Source organism: Electrophorus electricus, chromosome 25, assembly GCF_041902795.1.
Source record: "Electrophorus electricus isolate QZ-2024a chromosome 25, ASM4190279v1, whole genome shotgun sequence".
Lineage (NCBI taxonomy): Eukaryota > Metazoa > Chordata > Actinopteri > Gymnotiformes > Gymnotidae > Electrophorus > Electrophorus electricus.
In genome coordinates, this window is record NC_137521.1 from 12727501 (window position 1) to 12746668 (window position 19168).

General features: G+C 47.1%; 2 protein-coding genes across 4 annotated transcripts in view; one reads left to right on the forward strand and one right to left on the reverse strand.

Annotated features, from left to right (window-relative positions):
• Positions 1-11553, forward strand: part of slc44a5b (solute carrier family 44 member 5b) — a 23371-nt gene extending 11818 nt beyond the window's left edge. The window contains exons 6-22 of one of the 3 annotated variants that reach the window (XM_035521939.2): positions 1-45; positions 937-997; positions 1164-1287; positions 2325-2408; positions 2736-2848; positions 3226-3357; positions 3606-3705; positions 3904-3996; positions 4228-4315; positions 4548-4810; positions 5142-5236; positions 5394-5497; positions 5602-5675; positions 8299-8369; positions 8544-8632; positions 8739-8823; positions 10674-11553. The exon at positions 1-45 is cut by the window's left edge and continues 84 nt beyond it. In XM_035521939.2, the coding sequence (XP_035377832.1) occupies positions 1-45; positions 937-997; positions 1164-1287; positions 2325-2408; positions 2736-2848; positions 3226-3357; positions 3606-3705; positions 3904-3996; positions 4228-4315; positions 4548-4810; positions 5142-5236; positions 5394-5497; positions 5602-5675; positions 8299-8369; positions 8544-8632; positions 8739-8823; positions 10674-10816 (1764 nt within the window). In that variant the 3' untranslated portion in view covers positions 10817-11553. Of the gene's footprint in view, positions 46-936; positions 998-1163; positions 1288-2324; positions 2409-2735; positions 2849-3225; positions 3358-3605; positions 3706-3903; positions 3997-4227; positions 4316-4547; positions 4811-5141; positions 5237-5393; positions 5498-5601; positions 5676-8298; positions 8370-8543; positions 8633-8738; positions 8824-9492; positions 10555-10673 lie in introns of those variants that run through there. The other 2 variants (XM_035521940.2, XM_081707329.1) reach the window with 2 other exon arrangements.
• Positions 11554-13804: 2251 nt separating this feature from the next.
• Positions 13805-18326, reverse strand: LOC113586868 (LIM/homeobox protein Lhx8). The gene is made up of 6 exons (XM_081707333.1): positions 16110-18326; positions 15870-15991; positions 15554-15774; positions 15138-15244; positions 14773-14868; positions 13805-14045 (listed from the first exon to the last, which is right to left on the reverse strand). The coding sequence occupies exons 1-6, from the start codon at positions 16185-16187 to the stop codon at positions 13815-13817; spliced, it is 855 nt and encodes a 284-aa protein (XP_081563459.1). The 5' UTR covers positions 16188-18326; the 3' UTR covers positions 13805-13814.
• Positions 18327-19168: the final 842 nt, after the last annotated feature.

A 19168-nucleotide genomic window follows, 5' to 3' on the forward strand; every position in this document is an offset into this window, starting at 1 on the left:
TACTACACACACTTCTGCAAGCCAGACTTCCACAACCCTAAAAAGGTGCCCAGCAGTGTGAGAGAAAATGAGTGGGGAAAAACTCACTCACACGCACACACGCTCTCGGACTCTTGGACTCACGGTCTCGAGGAACCTCAGGCTCCCGAACTCACGGGTCCAGACGGGTCCAGACGGGCCCAGACGGGTCTGCTCACTGACCTGCTCATGCCAGGGCTCCAGACCACTGTGTTTCATTTGTGTCTGTTGCGAAAAGAGCTACAAAACTCAAATTAAAGTGAGATTAAAGTGCAGCTGCAGAGCTAAACAGAGAAACCCTGCAGGAGAGCGCTGAGATGTGAGAACAGAAGGCGCATCATCCCGCATCATCGCCGTGGCGACAGGTGTCAGATCCGCCCAGGTGGGCTGCTGTCCCCAGCACGTGCCCCCTGCCATCCACGCGCTGATGAAATTCCGGGCAGAGTTCTCCAAGTACACGGTGTGCCGTAGGCCGCGCGTCACTGGCACACGCCTACATTTGACGCCGTGATGTGTGTGTGTGTGTGTGTGTGTGTGTGTGTGTGTTACCAACACAAATGGTGACTGATGACTTTGGCCTAGTCACTGGGTTTCCTGGATACCTCCCACGCTACATAGACATAGACAGGCTTCACAGGCAGTGGTAGACAGACACACACACGCACACCACTATGTGCAGTCCCCATGAGCTGCCCCTGAGCCTCTTAAAAGTTATTTATTATATATTTATAGTATAAAATGTAATGTCTGTGTGTGTGTGTGTGTGTGTATAATCTAGACTTTTTTCTTTAAATATATTTATTTGGATTCTAAGACTTTTCCTCTTTATAATGTGGACTTTATAATGTGGACTTTTCCTCTTTATAAAGTGGACTTGCCCGTTGTGAGTGCGTGTTCTTCTGCGTTCTGCCTCTGCAGTCGGTCGCTCAGGTGCTCAGGGAAGAAGACTGCCCCTCCATGCTGGTGCCAAGCAGACCCTGTGAGTGAACGCCTTAACGAGAGTCCCCACCAATCACAGGCCAGGCTGGGCCACCAATCACAGGCCACGCTGGGCCACCAATCACAAGCCAGGCTGGGCTAAAATGTTTTGAGTCGTCAGATGGTGAAAGGTGGGATTACGGAATGGTTTTCTCCTGTGTCCCTAGTCCTGCAGAGGTGCTTCCCCGATTTCATCACCAGAAACGGCACACTGACTGTGGCCAACAGAACCGACTTTAAGGACGGACTAGGCAGAAACAGGAGTGTCCTTGACCTGAAAAACGCCGCTAAGTAAGCACATGCACCCTCGTCTCCTGCATCACCTCACATTGGTTTTGGGTTTCTACTGCCCCCTGCTGGCCAATGGAAGTACAACTACACATCGGTTTTCCTAAAACGTGCCCATGGTATGAGGCAGCACATTGAGGAAGAGTAGAAACAGTGACTGATTAGTGATGGTTGCTGCTTGGGCAGACATGTGTCTTCATTTTCCCACGCGTTTGCCCTTCAGTGTCACAGTTGTGGCGGTTTAAATGTTGTGGAAACAACGTTAGACGTTAAAGGTCCAGGAGGAGCAGCGTCTTCGGTCTGAAATCTTAGATGTGTTCTGTCTTCCCTCCGGGGAAGTGCAGCTCTGTCAGGGTATGACTTGGGTGCTCACACACCCGCTCTGCTGCTCACGCACGCGCGCAACCAACCCAGTCAATGGGGGGTCCACCTCAGCTCTCTCTTCTCCGTCTGTGTTAGCACTGGAGAGACGGTGGATCCCAGTAGATCCCTCTGGCCACAGACTAACCGACTCTGACCTACTGGTACCTTTGAAAGGTTATGTATACCTGTTGCCATCTTCTCACTTCCAGCTTACTGTGGGCTGCGTTCAGGCGTGTAGTGGTTTATCATGCACCTGCGTAACTATGCCAGTCTTGTGCATGTGCTTGTTTATGCTTGGTGTGTGCGGTTTTCTGGTGGCATCACGGTATCGGCCTCAGTGCTTCTCGACAGCCAGGCAGCAGGGAGATCAAACGTCTTTTCTTGAACTGTAGAGGTTGCTGAACCGAGAGTCTGTCCTGCCCCATACAGCCCTCGTAACGGAACACGGGAGCTTGAGGGCATCTCAGCAAAGCGCAGACACAGTTGTAGGGGAGAGGACATATTATCGCTACACACACAGCTGAGTATCACTACAGACTGAGCATCTCGCTCACCTCTCCTGGGGTCTCTGGCGTTAGATTGTCTATCTCACTTCTCCTGGTGAGATCCTGGGATCGCTGGAGTTAGTGCCTGTCTCACCTTCCTGGGGTCTAACGGCCGGGGCGTCTCTCTTACAGTGGCATCTCCAGTCTGCTGGAGGCCAAGGAGGTCGGCATGAAGATCGTTGAGGACTACGTCAGCTCCTGGCCCTGGATCGTAATGTGAGATCTTTTTCTTATTTTAATAAGCGTGCAGCTGTTTCACACAGCTTTTATTTCACTCTGTTTATTCTTGTAATTGTAACGAAAAGCTAAAAGACGCTGATAAAGGCAGGTGCCAAAACACTGGATTTAAACAGTTTTGTGTATTTGCATTGCATTATATATTTTTTTGTTTTGTTAAGGGTTCAACCTCATTTGCATATGCATTCAGTAGCTGTATGAAGCAGCTGAGAGTGTAACACTGATTCTGTTTGAATATACCACTTCAGTTTAGAGCCACTTTAAACTTCTGGATTGTGTGCATGTGCGTGTGCGCGTCTTCTTCAGAAGCCTGGTCGTTACTATGGTGATCAGCTGCCTCTTCATCCTCTTACTGAGATTCACGGCGGGAATTTTACTCTGGTGTGTCATCTTCGGGGTGATTGCTGCAGTTGGCTATGGTTGGTGGGAGCACACACACACACACACACACACACACACACACACACACACACACACACACACACACACACACGACCCAGGCCCAAGGTAGCAGCACTATAAGTGTCTATTAAGGGCTGTACAGTGTGTTGCACTTCACTGTGATGTATGAGGGGCCGTTTAGGGCAAAATCAGTGAAACACTTGCGCACACACACACTGCTTGTACATACATATGAAACACTACTCACGCATGTGTATGAAACACCCGTGCATATGTGTGAAACACTTGTACATACATATGAAACCGCTCTACACTATTTCCATGTGCTGTACACATTAAATATCTCTCTCTGTCTAACCCCCCCCCCCCCTCTCTCTCTCTCTCTCTCTCTCAGGTATCTGGCACTGTTACTGGGAGTTTGATAGACTGCGAGGGGAACCCGATTCCGATGTGTCTATCTCAGCCATGGGTTTCCACACGGACATCCGAGTGTACCTCCAGCTGAGCCAGACCTGGCTCATCTTCAGTATGCCTGAACACCACACGTTTACACTGCACACTGCAAAAACACAGCTCTTCTTTCTGATTGGTCTAAATCCCCAGCTTGTCAGTCCCACCCATGACACAAAGCCAGGAACAGGAGACACAAAAGATTTTCATTTCTGTTTGATTAGTCAGTCACTCAGGCTGCCAAAGCTGGTTAAAGTGTAGAGACGCGAGGTAAGGCGTCCCAGCGTGTTAGCGCCTGTCCCCACTGACTGCCCCATGTTGCAGTGGTGTCCCTGGTTTTGGTTGAGCTGGTTCTCGTCAGCATCCTGGTCTTTCTCAGGAAGAGGTTGCACATCGCCATGGCGCTGCTTCAGGAAGGAAGCAGGTGTGTCTGCGCTATAAACATTCAACCCTCCGTACTACACGCTTCACACTTACAGTAAATATTACTCAAAACTCTCTACCTCTCCCCCCCCCTCTCTCTCTCTCTCTCTCTCCCTCTCTCTCTTCCCCCCTCTCTCTCTCTCTCTCTCTCTCTCTCTACCTTTCCCTCTCTCTCTTTCTCTCTCTCTCTCTCTCTCAGGGCCATTGGCTACATCATGTCATCTTTGTTTTATCCCATCATCACCTTTCTGATGTTGGCCATCTGTATAGCGTACTGGGCAGTGACAGCTGTGTATCCTCAATAACTCTGTGAGCGTCTGCGTGAGTGTGTGAGCGTCTGCGTGAGTGTGTGAGCGTGTGTGTGTGTGAGAGCGTCTGCGTGTGAGCGTCTGCGTGCGCGTGCGAGTGTGTGTGTGGGGGGGCGTGTGTGTGTGTGGGGGTGGGGGGGGGCATGTGTGCGTGTGTGTGGGCGGTTGTTTTAATGTAATGAGGCTCGTTACCTAGTCCCTGACCGGCACTGTAGCTTCTTGGCGTCTTCTGGTGAGGCTGTTTACAAAGTGATGTCAGCACAGCCAAACTGTAAATATGCCAACATCACCTGTGAACCACAGGTAAAAGTCTCTGTCTGTTTGTCTGTGTATGTCCGTCTGTCTGTGTCTGTCTGTTTCTAAACAATCTACTGTTGTCTTGTCTTCTGATTCTTTTATTTATATATATAGAACTGTCCTCATGATTGAAAATATGGTGACCGAATACAAGTTTAGTCCATAAACAACACAGCTATTATAGATCTAACTTGGAATATGTGGATCTGTGTGTGTGTGTGTGCGCGCGCCACTCCAGACGTTCAGCAAGTCCCGCGTGGCAGCCGAGTGTCCTGGCTCTCGCTGTGTGTTTGTCTTCTACGGCGGCGAGGGTCTTCTCCATCGCCATATCGTCCTCCTGCACCTGTGGAACCTGCTGGTCTTCCTGTGGCTGGCCAACTTCATTGCGGCGCTGGGCCAGTGCACGCTGGCCGGAACCTTCGCCTCCTACTACTGGGCCCTGAAGAAGCCCGACGATATCCCAGCATGCCCTCTCGCTGCCTCCTTCTCTCGGGCCATCAGGTAACCACCTCAGTCTTTGGAATTTATTTTTTAAATTTGACTTTTTGTGTGTACATGTGTGTGTTTGCATACATTTGTGCTTGTTTGTTTTTGTTTATTTTTGTCCCCTTTGTTGTTAATGTTGTTAATTGCTAAATAATTTTGAGGTCCATTTGGTGTAAAACATTAATAATCAAATAAATATGAATAAACATGAATAACTTTGTCCTTCTCATCTTCTCTCTCTGTGGTCCATGTCTTCCTCTTGACTACAGAATCCTGAGTTTGTGTTCCATGTAGATTATAATCTGTCATATGCGTGTAAATCATAATCTGTATAATTCCGTAACAGGTATCACACAGGTTCTTTGGCCCTCGGAGCGCTGTTCCTCTCTGTAGTGCAGTTTTTCCGGATCATTTTGGAATACCTGGATCACAAGCTCAAAGGTCAGTCAGCCAGCAGTGGGCGCTCTCTCTCCTGGAGAAAGCGTCCAGCATCGGCTTTGTTCCAGTCTCGTGTCCTCCAAGTGCACTAGATCAGCTTGGCCCCCTTGGACCTAGTGCACTTGGAGGGGTCCTGATCTGCTTCCTCCGCCTGGCGCAGGTCCTCAGAACGCGGTCACTCGCTTCCTACTCTGCTGTTTGAAGTGTTGCTTCTGGTGTCTGGAGCATTTCATCAGGTTCATGAACAGGAATGCATACATCATGGTGGGTCTCACTCTCACACACTCTCTGTTTTTGTGGTACAGCCGTTTATTAAGATGCTGCCATCTGTGTGTGTGTGTGGGGGGGGTTGTGTTGGTTTTCCTCAGATTGCGGTTTATGGGAAGAGTTTCTGTTCGTCTGCAAGAGACGCGTTCTTCCTGCTGATGAGGAATGTGGTAAGGTAAGAGACAGCAGATCTGGGGCTTTCTCCAGAACCTCACGCCATCATGCTTCTCTCCAGAGCCTCACGTCCGTCATACATTGTTCTGGAGCTTCAGGGTCAATGGGCCTTCCACTGCTGCACTCAGTGAGGAGTGCAGGCAGGGAGACGCCACTTATACTATATCTTTGTTTTTCATTTACTTCTTTGTTCTGCTCCTTGGTTTCGTTTTCTCCGCCCCTCATCTGTTCCTTCATGCCCGAAACAGGGACTGATAGGGAGTTAGGGAGGGTGGCAGCCACAGCAGGCCAACTAGAGGGAGCAAATCTTGTAGAGAGCAACCAGAGGAAACCCTGTGCCGGAGGATTATGTCGGCCCATTGGAGCGCCTTACCCCGGAGAAATGTCTTCAAAAACACTACCTTTACATACTCCGGGGGATCAAAGCAGGTCAGATGCTAAAGGTAGTTACGGCATTGCATGACATACGTTCCCATAGACTTTCCCTCCCCATTACACTGGGTGTTGCCATAAGCAAGGCTAGAGCCAAGGGTTTCCCCTCCCGTAATAAGCGTAATGAGCAGGTTCCTAATGTAATCCATGTCGCCCTCTGGGAGCAAACCATTGTGTGGGGGTGGCTGGCTGATGCGGACTGAACATGACAGAGAGGTCCTCCTGCTGCATATTTATTTTGTTACGGTCCCACCAGGAACAGGCAGAGGTAGAACGCAAATGCAGGAGACGGTTTAATAAATGAGGAAACACGAACGGTAAAACAAATGGAAGCGAAGGGGCAACACTAAGAGTGAAGTAACACACGACTGAAGGAACAGATGAGGGGCGGAGAAAATGAAACCAAGGAGCGGAACAGGGAAGTGAATGAAAAACAAAGAGGACGGAGAAATCATAAAACAGACGCTAAGAGGGTGGCCAACCGTCACAGATGCCACAGGACTGTCTCCCCTCACGTGGTCAGACGCCACAGAACTGTCCTGTCACAGGATCTGCTGTTGGTCTCTTCAGGGTGCAGTAACTTCACATCCTGGAACTGCACTTTCAAACATCTCAGCGCAGGCTACAGCCTACACTAGTGCTGGAAAATGTGTGAATCCTTCAGTTGTTTCTATATTTCTGCACAAACTTGATCTAAACCTTCATCAGACATCCTAAAAGTAAATAAAGAGAACCCAGTCAGACAAAGAAAAAAAAATCCTCAATAAATAAATGACAATATTACTCATCTGTGAGTGTGACCCTTTGTTCTTAGTAGCTGGTGTGACCTAGCAGTGTGCAGCAGTAACTGTAACTAAACGTGTCTGGGAATTGTTGATTAGTCCTCCACATCGCCTTGCAGGAATTTTATCTTATTCCTCTGTAAACAGCTTCAGCTCCGTGATGTTGGTGGTTTCTGCCCATGAACCGTTGGCTTCAGGTTCTTCTATGTGTCTGTTTGGTGAAGGTCAGGACTTTGACTTGGACATTCCAAAACCTTGGATCTTTATTCTTCTTTAAGCGTTCTTTGGTAGAGGGCCTTATGTGCTTAGCGTCCTTGTCTTGCTGTATGACCCATGTTCTCTGTAGGTCCAGCTCACAGACAGATGGCCTGGCATTTTCTGGTAGAATTTGCTGGTATAATTCAGAATTCATCATTCTATGAGTGATGATAAGCCTTCCTGGCCCAGACACAGCAGATCAGGACCGGACCGTGACACTACCACTGTATTTCACAGAGGGATGAGGGTTTTATGCTGGAATGCAGAGTTTTCCTTTCTCCAAACACAACGCTTCTCCAGATATAACCCACAAGATCTCATCTGTCCACAGAACATTGTTCCTGTGGAGAACAGTAACTTTCTCCTCCCAACACCTCCCACACCACTGTTGTTCAAAAAAAAAATAAAATCAAAGTTTATTTCTATAGCACTTTTTACAACAGATGTCACAAAGAGTCCAAGCCCCCAGTGAGCAAGACAAGGACGACAGTGGTGAGCAAAAACTTGAGACGAACCAAGACTCAAAGGGCGGTCCGTCCTCTGGACGACAGCAGTCACCACTATAATATGTTCTCCTGTTCTGTGTTCTCCTAAAGGTGGACTCATGAACTTTAACCTTAGCCCACGTGAGATGCCTTTATTTACTCAGAAGTTACCTTGGGTTCCTTTGCTGGTCAACCACTCTCAGGGAGGGTGATTAATGGTCTTGAATTTCCTACATTTGTACATACTCTGTCTGACTGTGGTTTGGTGGAGTCCAACCTCTTTGGAGATGGTTTTGTAACCTTCTCCAGCTTGACGAGCATCCGCAACTCCTCATCAGAGGTTCACGTACAATTACCACTCAGATGTGTAATATTGGATCATTTTCCTCAGTGAATAAATGATGACAGTCTAATATTTTTGTCTAATTTGTTTGCCTCTTTATCTACTTTTAGGACTTGTGTGACAATTGATGAAGTTTTAGGTCAAATTTATGCAGAAATATCGAAACTTTTGAAGGGTTCAGATACTATCAAGCACCAGTTTGTCCTTTCGTGGCAAAGCCACCTTAAGGATGTGTGTGCTCATGATCTGTGTGTGTGCATGCATGTGCTCATGACCCGTGTGTGTTCTAACTGTGTATGTTTTTCTTTCTGTGATGTATCGTAGGGTGACTGTGCTGGATAAGGTCACGGACTTCCTGCTGTTCCTGGGAAAGTTGCTGATTTCAGGGAGTGTGGGTACGTACTAGCACTCCCTCTCTCTCTCTCTCTCTCTCTCTCTCTCTCTCTGTTGTCTCCCTGCTGTTGGAGTCTGTTTCTTTAGCATTTCTCTCTCTCTCTCTCTCTCTCTCTCTCTCTCTCTCTCTCTCCCTCTCCCTCTCCCTCGCTATATCTCTCTCTGTCATTTTTCAGGTGTCCTCGCCTTCTTCTTCTTCACTCGGAGAATACCGTTTATTCAGGAGGAGGTGCCAACACTAAACTACTACTGGGTCCCTCTGCTGGTGAGAGAGCATTACACCCCTCTGAGAGGTCACGGAGGGTTGGTTTGTAACTAGTGCAGGTTGCCTGGTCCCTCGTTCTGATGTGGCCTCTGCCGTCATCTCACAGACGGTGATATTCGGATCCTATCTGGTTGCTCACGGCTTCTTTAATGTCTACGCGATGTGTGTGGACACCCTGTTCCTCTGCCTCTGTGAGTATTCTCCTCACTGTCGCGAGGGTGTAGGGTCAGGATTAAAGCTGCCATGTGCAGCCTGGTTTTACACACACACACACACACAAACAAACATGTGCTGCCTGACATTTTCACCAAATCCTTTTTTTGCTTTATGACATTTTTAAACTAGTTTATTCCACCTAGCCATAATAATTCCTTATTAATCTTAAAACATATAATACAGTAAGTGCACTGAAACGATTCTGAAAGGTACGAGGTTAAGCCTGATGACTAAGATTGTGTTGTCGTGGTGTGGAAGAGCTGAGCTGTATGTGTTCCCTGAAGAAAAGTGAGAACAACCTTAATTCTGCACCAAGGATGAGGGTTTGTGTGGACAACAGACCAGAGTTTCTAGAGAAATCTTTGGGTTTTGGATATCACTGTTTTTTGCCGTGCAGCTTCAGAGTGTCAGGCAAATACAATTAGATCATTGTGAGTGTGTGTGTGTATGTGGTACCGAATACAACTTATTTTTTGTGTAACTGGGACACACAGTAGGGGAGGCTTGTACACTAATTTTAACTTTCATGTCCTCTTGCGCTGTAATTCTTTAACCTTTTCCTTTCTCTCTGTTTCGCTTTCATTCTTCTTTATGTTCCTCTTTCCTCTTCTTCCTGCCATCTGTGGTGCCATGGTGCGGAGCAGGTGAGGATCTGGAGCGGAATGATGGCTCTCCTTCCAAACCTTACTTCATGCCCGTCAACCTCCACAAGATCCTTACCAGATCTGATCGGCCCAGCTAACAGTGATCTGCCCTCCTGCACTCCTCCTGCGCTCCTCCTCTCTCCTCCTGCGCTCCTCCTCTCCTCCTCTCTTCTTCTATTGTTCTCTCTCTGCAAGGGGCTGGAGGTCTCCTTCTACTGGCTGCTTTTTAGCCGTGTTACCCGCTGTCCTCTCTGCATTGAGGCTGCTAAGAGCTGCTATCTTTAACCGTCTGTGCCCAGAGTGTTCACACACCACACACTGCAGTTAGTATTTCTCCAGGACACTCTCTCTCTCTCATCTCCTCTGGATTAAAGGGGGAATATTCTTGATTGCCGTTAGCTGTTAGGGGGTTGCAGCGTCACCTTTAACGCACTGGTCACTAATGGTTACCAAACTCCTACAGTATACAGTAGGAGTGGTTTTAAGCTGCGCTTTGCTGTGTGTATTCAGGGTGCGTGTGTGTGCGCGTGTGCGCGTGCTTGTGCTCTCCTCCTGAGGATGTAAGTACCTTAGCAACGTTTAGTTCCATCTGCTGGAGGTGGTACAGTATTCTGGAGGTTCTCGTCAGCTTCAGGTGTGTTGGAGCTTCAGCGGAGACTGTCTCTGTACCAGGACTCAGACCTACAGGTGGACTGGGTTGGTGGTTTTTAAAGTGAAGTTCAGTCCTGTCCTCCAGGAGGTTCTGGTTCTGGTTTAGCAGAACAGCTTTACTTGTAGATCTGTTGGGTTTTGTGCCAGGTCTTCTCATACTGTGTTTAGTGGCTGTGCCTAATTTCTGACTGGGAGGAGATTTGTTTGGACTGGGACGAGGGTTGTTCAGACTGGCATTTATGGGTTTGCACTTCTTTTTCAAAGTTTTTAAAGGATAAAGCCATTTTTTTGGTACTTTTTGTATACCAGGGCACAGACGTATTCTGTCCCTGCCAGGGCACAGCTTTGTATTCTGTCCCTGCAGTGTTTCATGTTTTATAAGGATGTGTTTAATAAAAACAAAACGCAATAGTGAATGTGTGGGTTGATTTATCCTTTGAGTAAAACAGAGTGGTCCAAGTGTGGAATTTGAACCGATTAAGCTATAACCATGTGACCAGCTCCTCACCTGTGATTGGCCTTGTCCTTAGTGGTGGACCTGGAGACGAACGACGGCTCTGTGGCCCGCCCCTACTACGTGAGCAGTGCCCTGAGAAAAATCTTCATCAGGAAACCACAGGAGAGGAGGAGAGGAAGACGAGGAGGGAGGAAGGGCATGGCCAAAGGGGTGTGACCGAGAACCGCAGCGCACACGACGTTTCTTTAGACAGGAACGAGGGGTGCTGTGCCGGCGACCCCTGCTGGTCCGGAGGCAGGTGAGCTGCGACATCTGGGAGAGGAGAAGCTCCACTTGACCTCTCGCTCGCCATTATCAGTGTTCTGTCGCTCGCATGTGTGAAAGTGCTCAGAAGCTTTTCTTTTTGTATGATAACTGTACATTCATCTCCATATAAGCATTATTCATTACCGTCAAATGCTTCTGTAGTTCAGAAGAGAACAATCAGAATTCAGCTAGAAGGGGGCGGGGGGCAGTCGCCATAGTTTTATTGTTTGCTATTTGAGTGAGAGGGAGGAGCATAGAAAATAACAAACAGATTCTGCCTTTGATGCTGTATTGGTTCCTCATGGACTGAAGGCCTTTTCTCTGCTCTGCTGTGAGGATGCTGGGTTTATATGGCAGGAAGGTGGCAAGCATGCCCATGGAATGCCCCGCAGGGCACGAACCTACCCTAGACCACACCCCCTAAAAGGGACCAGTGCCCCATCACCATTTAAAGCAGTTCTCCAGATGTCCATGAGGGGAAACCAAAGAGTCCCACAGTTTTTTATGTACCAGTCATATTTTATACGCAGTAATTATTGTTCCGGTGAACATCCTGCCTTTCAGTAGCCCAGCTGGGATTCACTTATTCTTTCTGTCATGTTGGGAAAATTACAGGTGACACCTTCCATTAAAACGCATTATTTTTATTGTGGGTTTTTTGTCCACTTTTGTAAGTTGCCGTGTGTAATTAGAGAGCACTTTGAAGTGTAATTACCCTTCTGTAGCTGAGACGAAGGGCCATCACCACCACACAGAGCTTCTCAATGAGAGTTAGGCCATCAATCGCATTACTGTCAGGCGTCCACCCAATTCACCTTTCCCTGTTTGGAGCTGCGATTGTGTGTCGTTCCAAGTACGAGTTTAGCACGGCAAGATCCGATGTCACATGCGAGGTTTTATAATCACGGTGCTCACATCTCTGGTATTTCAGATCTTGTTTTTCCGCCAATTTTCACGGGCAGTCAAATGACTCGATTACAGTGTTTGCATAGCTTCAATGGGTTCATTAACTGCCCTTATGCAGCTCATAACAATATAAACCAGCTAGAACGGCACAACAGTTAGTTCAGGTTCACTGAGCCAACTCCATCAGAGACATCTGACCACCCTGAGGAGAGAAAACAGCGTTGGACAGGAGAAGGTTTGTGCAGAACATGTGTCCAGGGTGCAGGCCTGCAAATCTGGCACCCAGCAGAGGCCTTCCAGACCCTCAGCTGGCATGGTAGTGTAGGGCTGGAACTTGCCTCAACAGGCTGGCTGTGTCCACATCCAGGGATGATCTTTGATAACCTCTACAATTTCTAGAGGTCTGTAATATTAAATCAACACACCTATCTGCTGTCGGTAGCAGTCGCAGTGTGATGTCTTTATCGGGGAGAGAAGGGTTAACTTCAGCTCTGCTGAAGCCTTGTGATCTCTGTGACTACATGAAGGTAAAAAAGGAATTATAACCATTTTTATGATGTTGGGTTTCTTTTTTTAAATCAAAGCTGTTAATCTGTTAACCTGTTAAATGTGTATCTTTGGATCCAGTCTTGATCAAGGCAGACCTCTGTGTCTGTGGAGCCCAGCGGCTGGACTGAATAAAGGTTTCCCAAACACTTCTGTTTTCAGCGTGCCGCGCTAATGCCTGCTCAGAACGATTCCCTGATATTACACGTGTTACACTTGATGAAGATTTGAACACGTGTCCTTTGGTTTTATGATGATGTTGAATTTTTATGTTTTGTTTTGTAAAGTAATGTAACAAATAAAACGGATCTAATCTGATTTAGCAGACACAAAATAATATTATTAAGTGCTTCAGTAAAATGTACCAATCCATTTCCACCTAACAACTATAGGATGTGGTCTTTTGAGATTTATTCATAACTCAACTGTTATAGTCATACACTAAATCACTGATACAAATGACAGACATTCACATCAACAGTGCCAAGACAACAGTTACTACCACACACTGTAGTCTATAGTACATTAGTAGTATTAGTATGTAGTCTATAGTACATTAGAAGTATTAATATGTAGTATAGATCATATGTAGTTCAATGCCCAAAATCGTAGCAAGGTTTTATCAGATGCTGATAAATACTAGCTGGGGATTAATATTGAGAATAAATAATGTGATTTTCTTGAAAATGAGGTTTAGGTTTTGTTCAGGGTTAGGGTTACCTCAGTAATGGACTCTTTTGACAACAATAACGACAACAGGCCACCTGCTTCAACACTGCAGTTTTAATTGTGCCAAAAGTCACAGGCAGAAGTGTAGCAGGTGCTGTGGGCGGAGCTGTGGGCGGGGCTGTGTACGGCTGATCACAGGTGGTGCTAGGAGCGCCCTGCTTCTGGAGATGGCTGAAGGAGCTGCGTAGTGACAGCCGGTTCCTGGAGACGGATGGAGCAGATGTCTGCTGGAGCTCCGCAGTGCTGGATGGGCAGAAGAAGAGGAGCGGAAGCATTTTAGCTCCATGCTGGGTTTTTAAGAAAGGCACCGTTAGCTACCCGTTTCAAATTGGTATTAATATGAATTAAATTTTGTCTGCCTATAAACGTGCTATAAAATGGCTGTGCTTTCGTTAATGGAGTTTGCAGTCCTAATGTCCTGTCCTTTTCCGGTTGCCATGCCGATCGACGAGGCATTATGAAGAAGCTCGGACCTGACCCTCATCGGTGCAGGAACGGCTGCTCAGAGTTCCAGGGAAGACTGTGGACGCGAGGTAGGAACTAGGATCATGGAACCAACCTTCCCAGTTTGGAGATTTGTGCTGAAACTCTAAAATGATTCAAATGTGCTCCGTTTCTTCTAGTCAACAAAATAACCACAAATCGTTTCAGGATTGCGACGACTTGGCTTGTAGTTTTAACATCTTTAAATTCTTGTATGTGTCATTGCATAGCCAATCAAGTGAAATCACAGCAGATCCAGTCCCGAGGGTGGGACGCTGGACGTACCTCCTGTGCCGGCCGGCAGGGCAGCCAGCAGCCGTGGTCCTGTGGGACTGAACCCCACGCTTGGCATGCAGGCTAGCGCTCGGGTCTGGAGTGGCAGAGCCAGGACCGGACCTGTCGCAGGGCCAGCAGCGGCCTCACGGGCCGGGCCCGTGTACTTCTTCTGCCTCGCCCTGCAGTTCTGAAACCAGACCTGCAAGATCAAGGAAAACGGATGGAAACCAAAGCAGACATGATCAGGGCAACCAGTGCTTATATTATTATCAATATTATCAATTTATCAATAATGATAAACCCCCTCAAATTCAGATAAAAACAGGTGCCTGAAATTGCTTCTTTCATAAATCACTTGAATGTGGTGTGATCCTCCTGTAGATGTGTTATGTACTTTATGTTGTTAAATGCAACCAAATTCAGGATTTCAGAGACAGAGTGGAAAGAGAGAGCACACAAAGAGGACGGAAGTGGTTACATTTTATATTCAGAAAACTTTCAAACAGTAAATATGATGAATAATATAAGACAACTAGTGATTAGCAAGTGGATAACAAAGCACAGGACCCTGAGCAAACTACTGAACTACTGAACCTTCTGAATTACTGAACCTACTGAAACTACTGCTATTCCTCTGCTCCTTTTCGTTTTCACTTGTTAAAAATATAAACATTCTGCTTTCAGAGGTTCCACTGTCTAGTCTGAGCAGGTGTGGTGGGTGTGGTGTGGAGGCGTGGCTCTCACCTAGATTAGCCTGTGTGTTGTGTGTTGTGGGGGGTGTGGCTCTTACCTGGATCACCCTGGCTGTGCTGTGGTGTGGTGTGGGGGGCGTGGCTCTCACCTATATCATCATGGGTGTGGTGTGGTGTGTTGTGGGGGCATGGTGTGTGCTCTGCTGTGGTATGGTGTGGGGGCGTGGCTCTCACCTGGATCACCCTGGGTCTCAGGCCCATGTGCTCAGCCAGTCTCTGCAGGGTGTGTGCGTCCGGGCTGCTCTCCTGGGCAAACTGGGCCTGCATCACCTGGAGGTCACATAGGAGCATCAGAGGCCAGTAAACACGATAAACAAGGTAATCGAGATAAACAAGGTAAACATGACAAGCATGGCCGGAGAAGCTCATTAAAGTGTGTTTGCACTGAGGACGGCAGCTTGCGCTGTTTCACATTACAGACCCAGACCTCGTTACGCCACGCGCGTGTGTGCTCTTCCGTGACGTTCCTCGCGGTTTAGCCCTCTATGCACCTGCCCGTTACCCATGCTTCAGTGGTGCACAGTGACTTCCGTTCTCACCTCCAGCTGCTCTGCCGTGAAGCTGGTGCGCGCTCGTTTCGATGGTTTCGAGGGTTGTATCACGCGAGGTTCGACAGGCAACAGGTCACCAACAGAAGCGCAATTTCCTGCAACAGCAACAAAAAAATATGATTAAGAAAATCAAGTACTAGTGTAAAAGTGTGTCTACAGGATTATAATTTCAGTGAAATGTGTGAATTCTCCACGTTAGTAATATTTTACTGTAAGTGTCCAAACGCTGTGTGTTATTACCGGAGTAACATCAGCTGAAACGGCGCGAGGTGCCTCAACTATTGCACTATAGTCAAGACCCGGCATGTTAACAGAAGGTCGCACAAATGTGCAAAATTAAGAGCCTTTTTCGGCCGAAACCTCCCCGAGCTTGTCCGTACGACTCGTCCGCACGCGCGGCCCACCTTTCCCCTCGTCCCGTTTGAGGTTTTCCAGCATGTAGTCGTAATGCGTCCTACACAGCACCCTGTCCTCGACCACGGCGAATTCCTCGCCCGTGGACAGCTGTCTCTTGCACAAGGAGCAGGAGAAACAGGTGAGGTGATACACGTTCCCGTTCGCTCTGCGCACCCAGTCACTGGAATGGATCGCCCTGCCGCAACACGTGCACCATCTCCGGTACCTCCTACAAACAATTGAAACCTAAATTAATTGTCAAACTATAATTATTCCTATTGCTTAACAGTGTATACATAATACCAGAAATGAAGCCCGAACTACCTGAAGTAATCCATTTTGCAGTACACTTCTCGTTCTCTGATGTAGCAGCTCACGTGCCCGCTGAGCAACGTCTTGCACACGCTGCAGCAGAGGCAGCGTGCGTGCCAGCACGAGCCATTCACCTGCTCGCAGAGATGAAGTTCCGAACGTTATAGGCCGTGTTACTTTTCAAACACGTGAGTGTGGACATCGCGTGTTTGCATCATATAGATGGATAGAAGGACGGACAAAGTCGCTTACCAGCAGTAGATATTTATCCGTAATCGTCTCGCAGCACCTCGCGCAGACCGCTCTGCCCGGGACGCTCTGGGACGTCATCGCTCGTGGCGAGGCAGACAGCCTGAGCGCACATCCAGTTACCTCTGTGATTAAAAAAGACCAGTAGTTGAGCAGCTATAATGATATTAATAGGAATTTACAACTGATATGAAAAAAATTTAAAACTCTTTTATTATCATTTAATCTCACCATTAAGTGATTTCTTGAATAGTGCGCAGGAGGGTACTCGTCCATCCGTGATTAGAACAGGCGCACTAGTTTTCAGGCAACTGAGATGTTCAGAGAGGAGAAAGGTGGTCCGGGTCCCCTTTGAAGCAGTTTAAGTATATAACGCACACCGCAGCGTGGTCCGTGAATTCAGTTCGTCTGAAAGAGAACACATAGGCGCCTGCAGTCTGCGCGCATTGCTGAACGGAGGCGCGGGGACTCGCCGCCGCCTTTAAATACGTGCACTTGGTCCACAAGACCTCACCCGGTCCAGGTTCACCATGGCAACCCAACAGTTATTACACCGACATTTGGGGGGACGGATTTGAGTCATTAACGCCTCCAGGAGTTGCGGGCGTCCGTGAAGTCGCACTTGACGCCTGCTTAAGGCATTCGGGGCACGTTAACACAATGCTTTCCCCTGCGCGCGTATCAATTTCGCGTGCCAATCAAACTCTTTGGAGAGTCCGTGAAAGAAGCGAATTGATTTATTTAATAACAGCAATTAAATGGGCAAGTTTGTCAAAAAACCGCCTACCCAGAGCAGTCCAGGGGTGAAGAGGACTCATTAACCTCTTAACGCTTAATTGCTGCGAGTATAAGACGGGTTCTTTTCTTTGCTGACAATTGCGGGGAAATGTTGGGCGCGCTTGGCTGTTGGCAGTGGGATTAGGGGGAAATCCATCCTGCAGCGCGCGGAGCATGTTTAAGGCCTACGGACATGAACGACAAACATAATTGATTGGGCGCAGGGTTTACAAAACACTAAACCGAACCTTTAACCACTTTTGAAATATATATATAAATATAGCCCAAATAGCTAAATAAATAAACATGCAAGTAACTATATAGGAAAAAAGGAAAGAAATCGAGTTGTTGTTTTTCCATTTGTTGGAAAATATTTAGTGCGCCAGCGGACTTCGTGAGTGAAGTCAATGAGAGCGGAAAAGAGCGCGTGGGCGAAGGCTCTCAGGTTCCTCGCGCCGCTCCGCAGCCTTATTTATTTAAAAAAGTGAAATGTTGCTGTATAAATGTTGAATTGAATGCATGCCATAGTTCATATTAAAAGGTTCATTTTTACTTCAACTACTGTGTCATTAGTATGTTAGTGTTGTTGTTTATGCTTGTATTAGTGTTTCATTGGGGAGGCCGAGTTCTTCATCACCGTTGCTATGCGAGTATGACAGCTGAACTAAATTCAAATCGCTTTGCCTGTGTTTGTGTGACTATTGTAAGTCGCTTTGGATGAAAGCGTCAGCTAAATATCGTAAATGTATTCTAAGATAAATGTGGCCTTTGTCTATACGTCTGAATAGGGTTTAAACGACTTATGACATTGACTGTTAGGCAAACTTGTCTCTAAATGTCGTTAAAAGCTACACGCGTGTATATTATTAACTGGTTTGAATGTGAACTCGTGTGTTCAAATAGAGAAGGCTCGTCTCGTGCAACTCCTGATGGCTGTAGTCAAACAAGCTACCCAATGTTGTAAACATTTTAGGGCCCCTGTCAATAACACGCCCTTAGAACAGTCCTAACGTGTGTAGAGGCAGGTGTGAATTCGGTCAGTGTGGGCGAACATTTTGATAGTTTCAATCAAACTGATATACGGACCAATATAGAGCAGTAAAGTGAGGAAACTCCTCCATGTGTGCGGAGTTTTCAGCAGGGCGTGTTTGTATGTTTATGTTGGTTAGCCCTTGGGGCTGCTTAAAAAGCATGCCCAGTTCCGTTAACTCACACCTAATGAGTATAGCGCACTTCACATTCAAATCAGGCTCTCTGGGCAATTTTGCAGTTTTGTTATTTGGTACGAATGACCGCGAGGCTGCAGACCTTTAATCGCAGGTAGCCACTTCATTTGCGCGAAATTTAAGTTCGAGCGTGCACTTGCGCTCTCGAAGTGTTTGACCGCTCGCTCGCGCTGTTCGGGTGTGTTACTGCGTAACTCGCTCCTACACAAAGCGCATGCCGACTCCTATCTTTACACGTAGTCTCGTGCAGAGATGAGGGGGTGGCGCGGGCAAGGGGGGTGTCAGTGATTGCTGGGACGGCGCGCGGAAAGGCCTAGCGTTGTCTGTCAAATCGGAGCGGCGGGACGAGAGCGCGCTGTTCCGTGCGTAATGGCCCACTCCACAATCACAGCGGCACGAAGCCGCGCGATTTGAAGCTGATTGCGGGAGCGGAGCTCCACGGGCCTCACGGATCTCGTTAAAAGTCTTCGTGCCAGACGCGAACGCCCGGGCCCAGTTTGGAAGGAAAGCGAGACATCCGACTGAGACTTTTAGTTAATGAATTTAGTCACAGTTTAATAGCAGTAGGAACACCTGTTGATAAGGTAGCAAGTGTTTTACAAAAAAGGTTTTACGAAAATGCGCCGTAAAATAAAAATTAAATGTAGCGAGAACTTTAGCAGGAGGGGAGCGACTTTTTAATCCTTCTACCTCTCATTGTTGGTCGAAAGTATTTAGGAAATATGTCTTCCACATAATAGTAATAATAATAATAACAACTCAAAAATCTTGTAAATTTCACAGACAATTTAGGAAAAAAAGGTTACATGAGTTTAGCACATGAATTATTTTTGCCTAAATGACGACACGTCCCTAATGTTTCTTTACGTTTGGAAGATTAGTTTGACATAAATCAGTTAATAGCCTAATATTTTCTTTCGTAACAAATAAATAAAATATATAACTTTCAACTCCTGTACAAATTAATAACAGGACCGGCTTTCATAACTATTTTCTTGGCATTATGAAGCATGAATATTGAATATTAATTATTGTGTTAAATATTTAATTACTATTGAA

Coding starts and splice junctions, on each gene's coding strand:
- LOC113586868 (XM_081707333.1), bottom strand. CDS start 16,187: ATGACGTCCCAGAGCGTCCCGGGCAGAGCGGTCTGCGCGAGGTGCTGC. Junction 15,992..16,109: donor CGGATAAATATCTACTGCTG/GTAAGCGACTTT, acceptor CTCTGCGAGCAG/GTGAATGGCTCGTGCTGGCA. Junction 15,245..15,553: donor CAAACGGGACGAGGGGAAAG/GTGGGCCGCGCG, acceptor TTGCTGTTGCAG/GAAATTGCGCTTCTGTTGGT.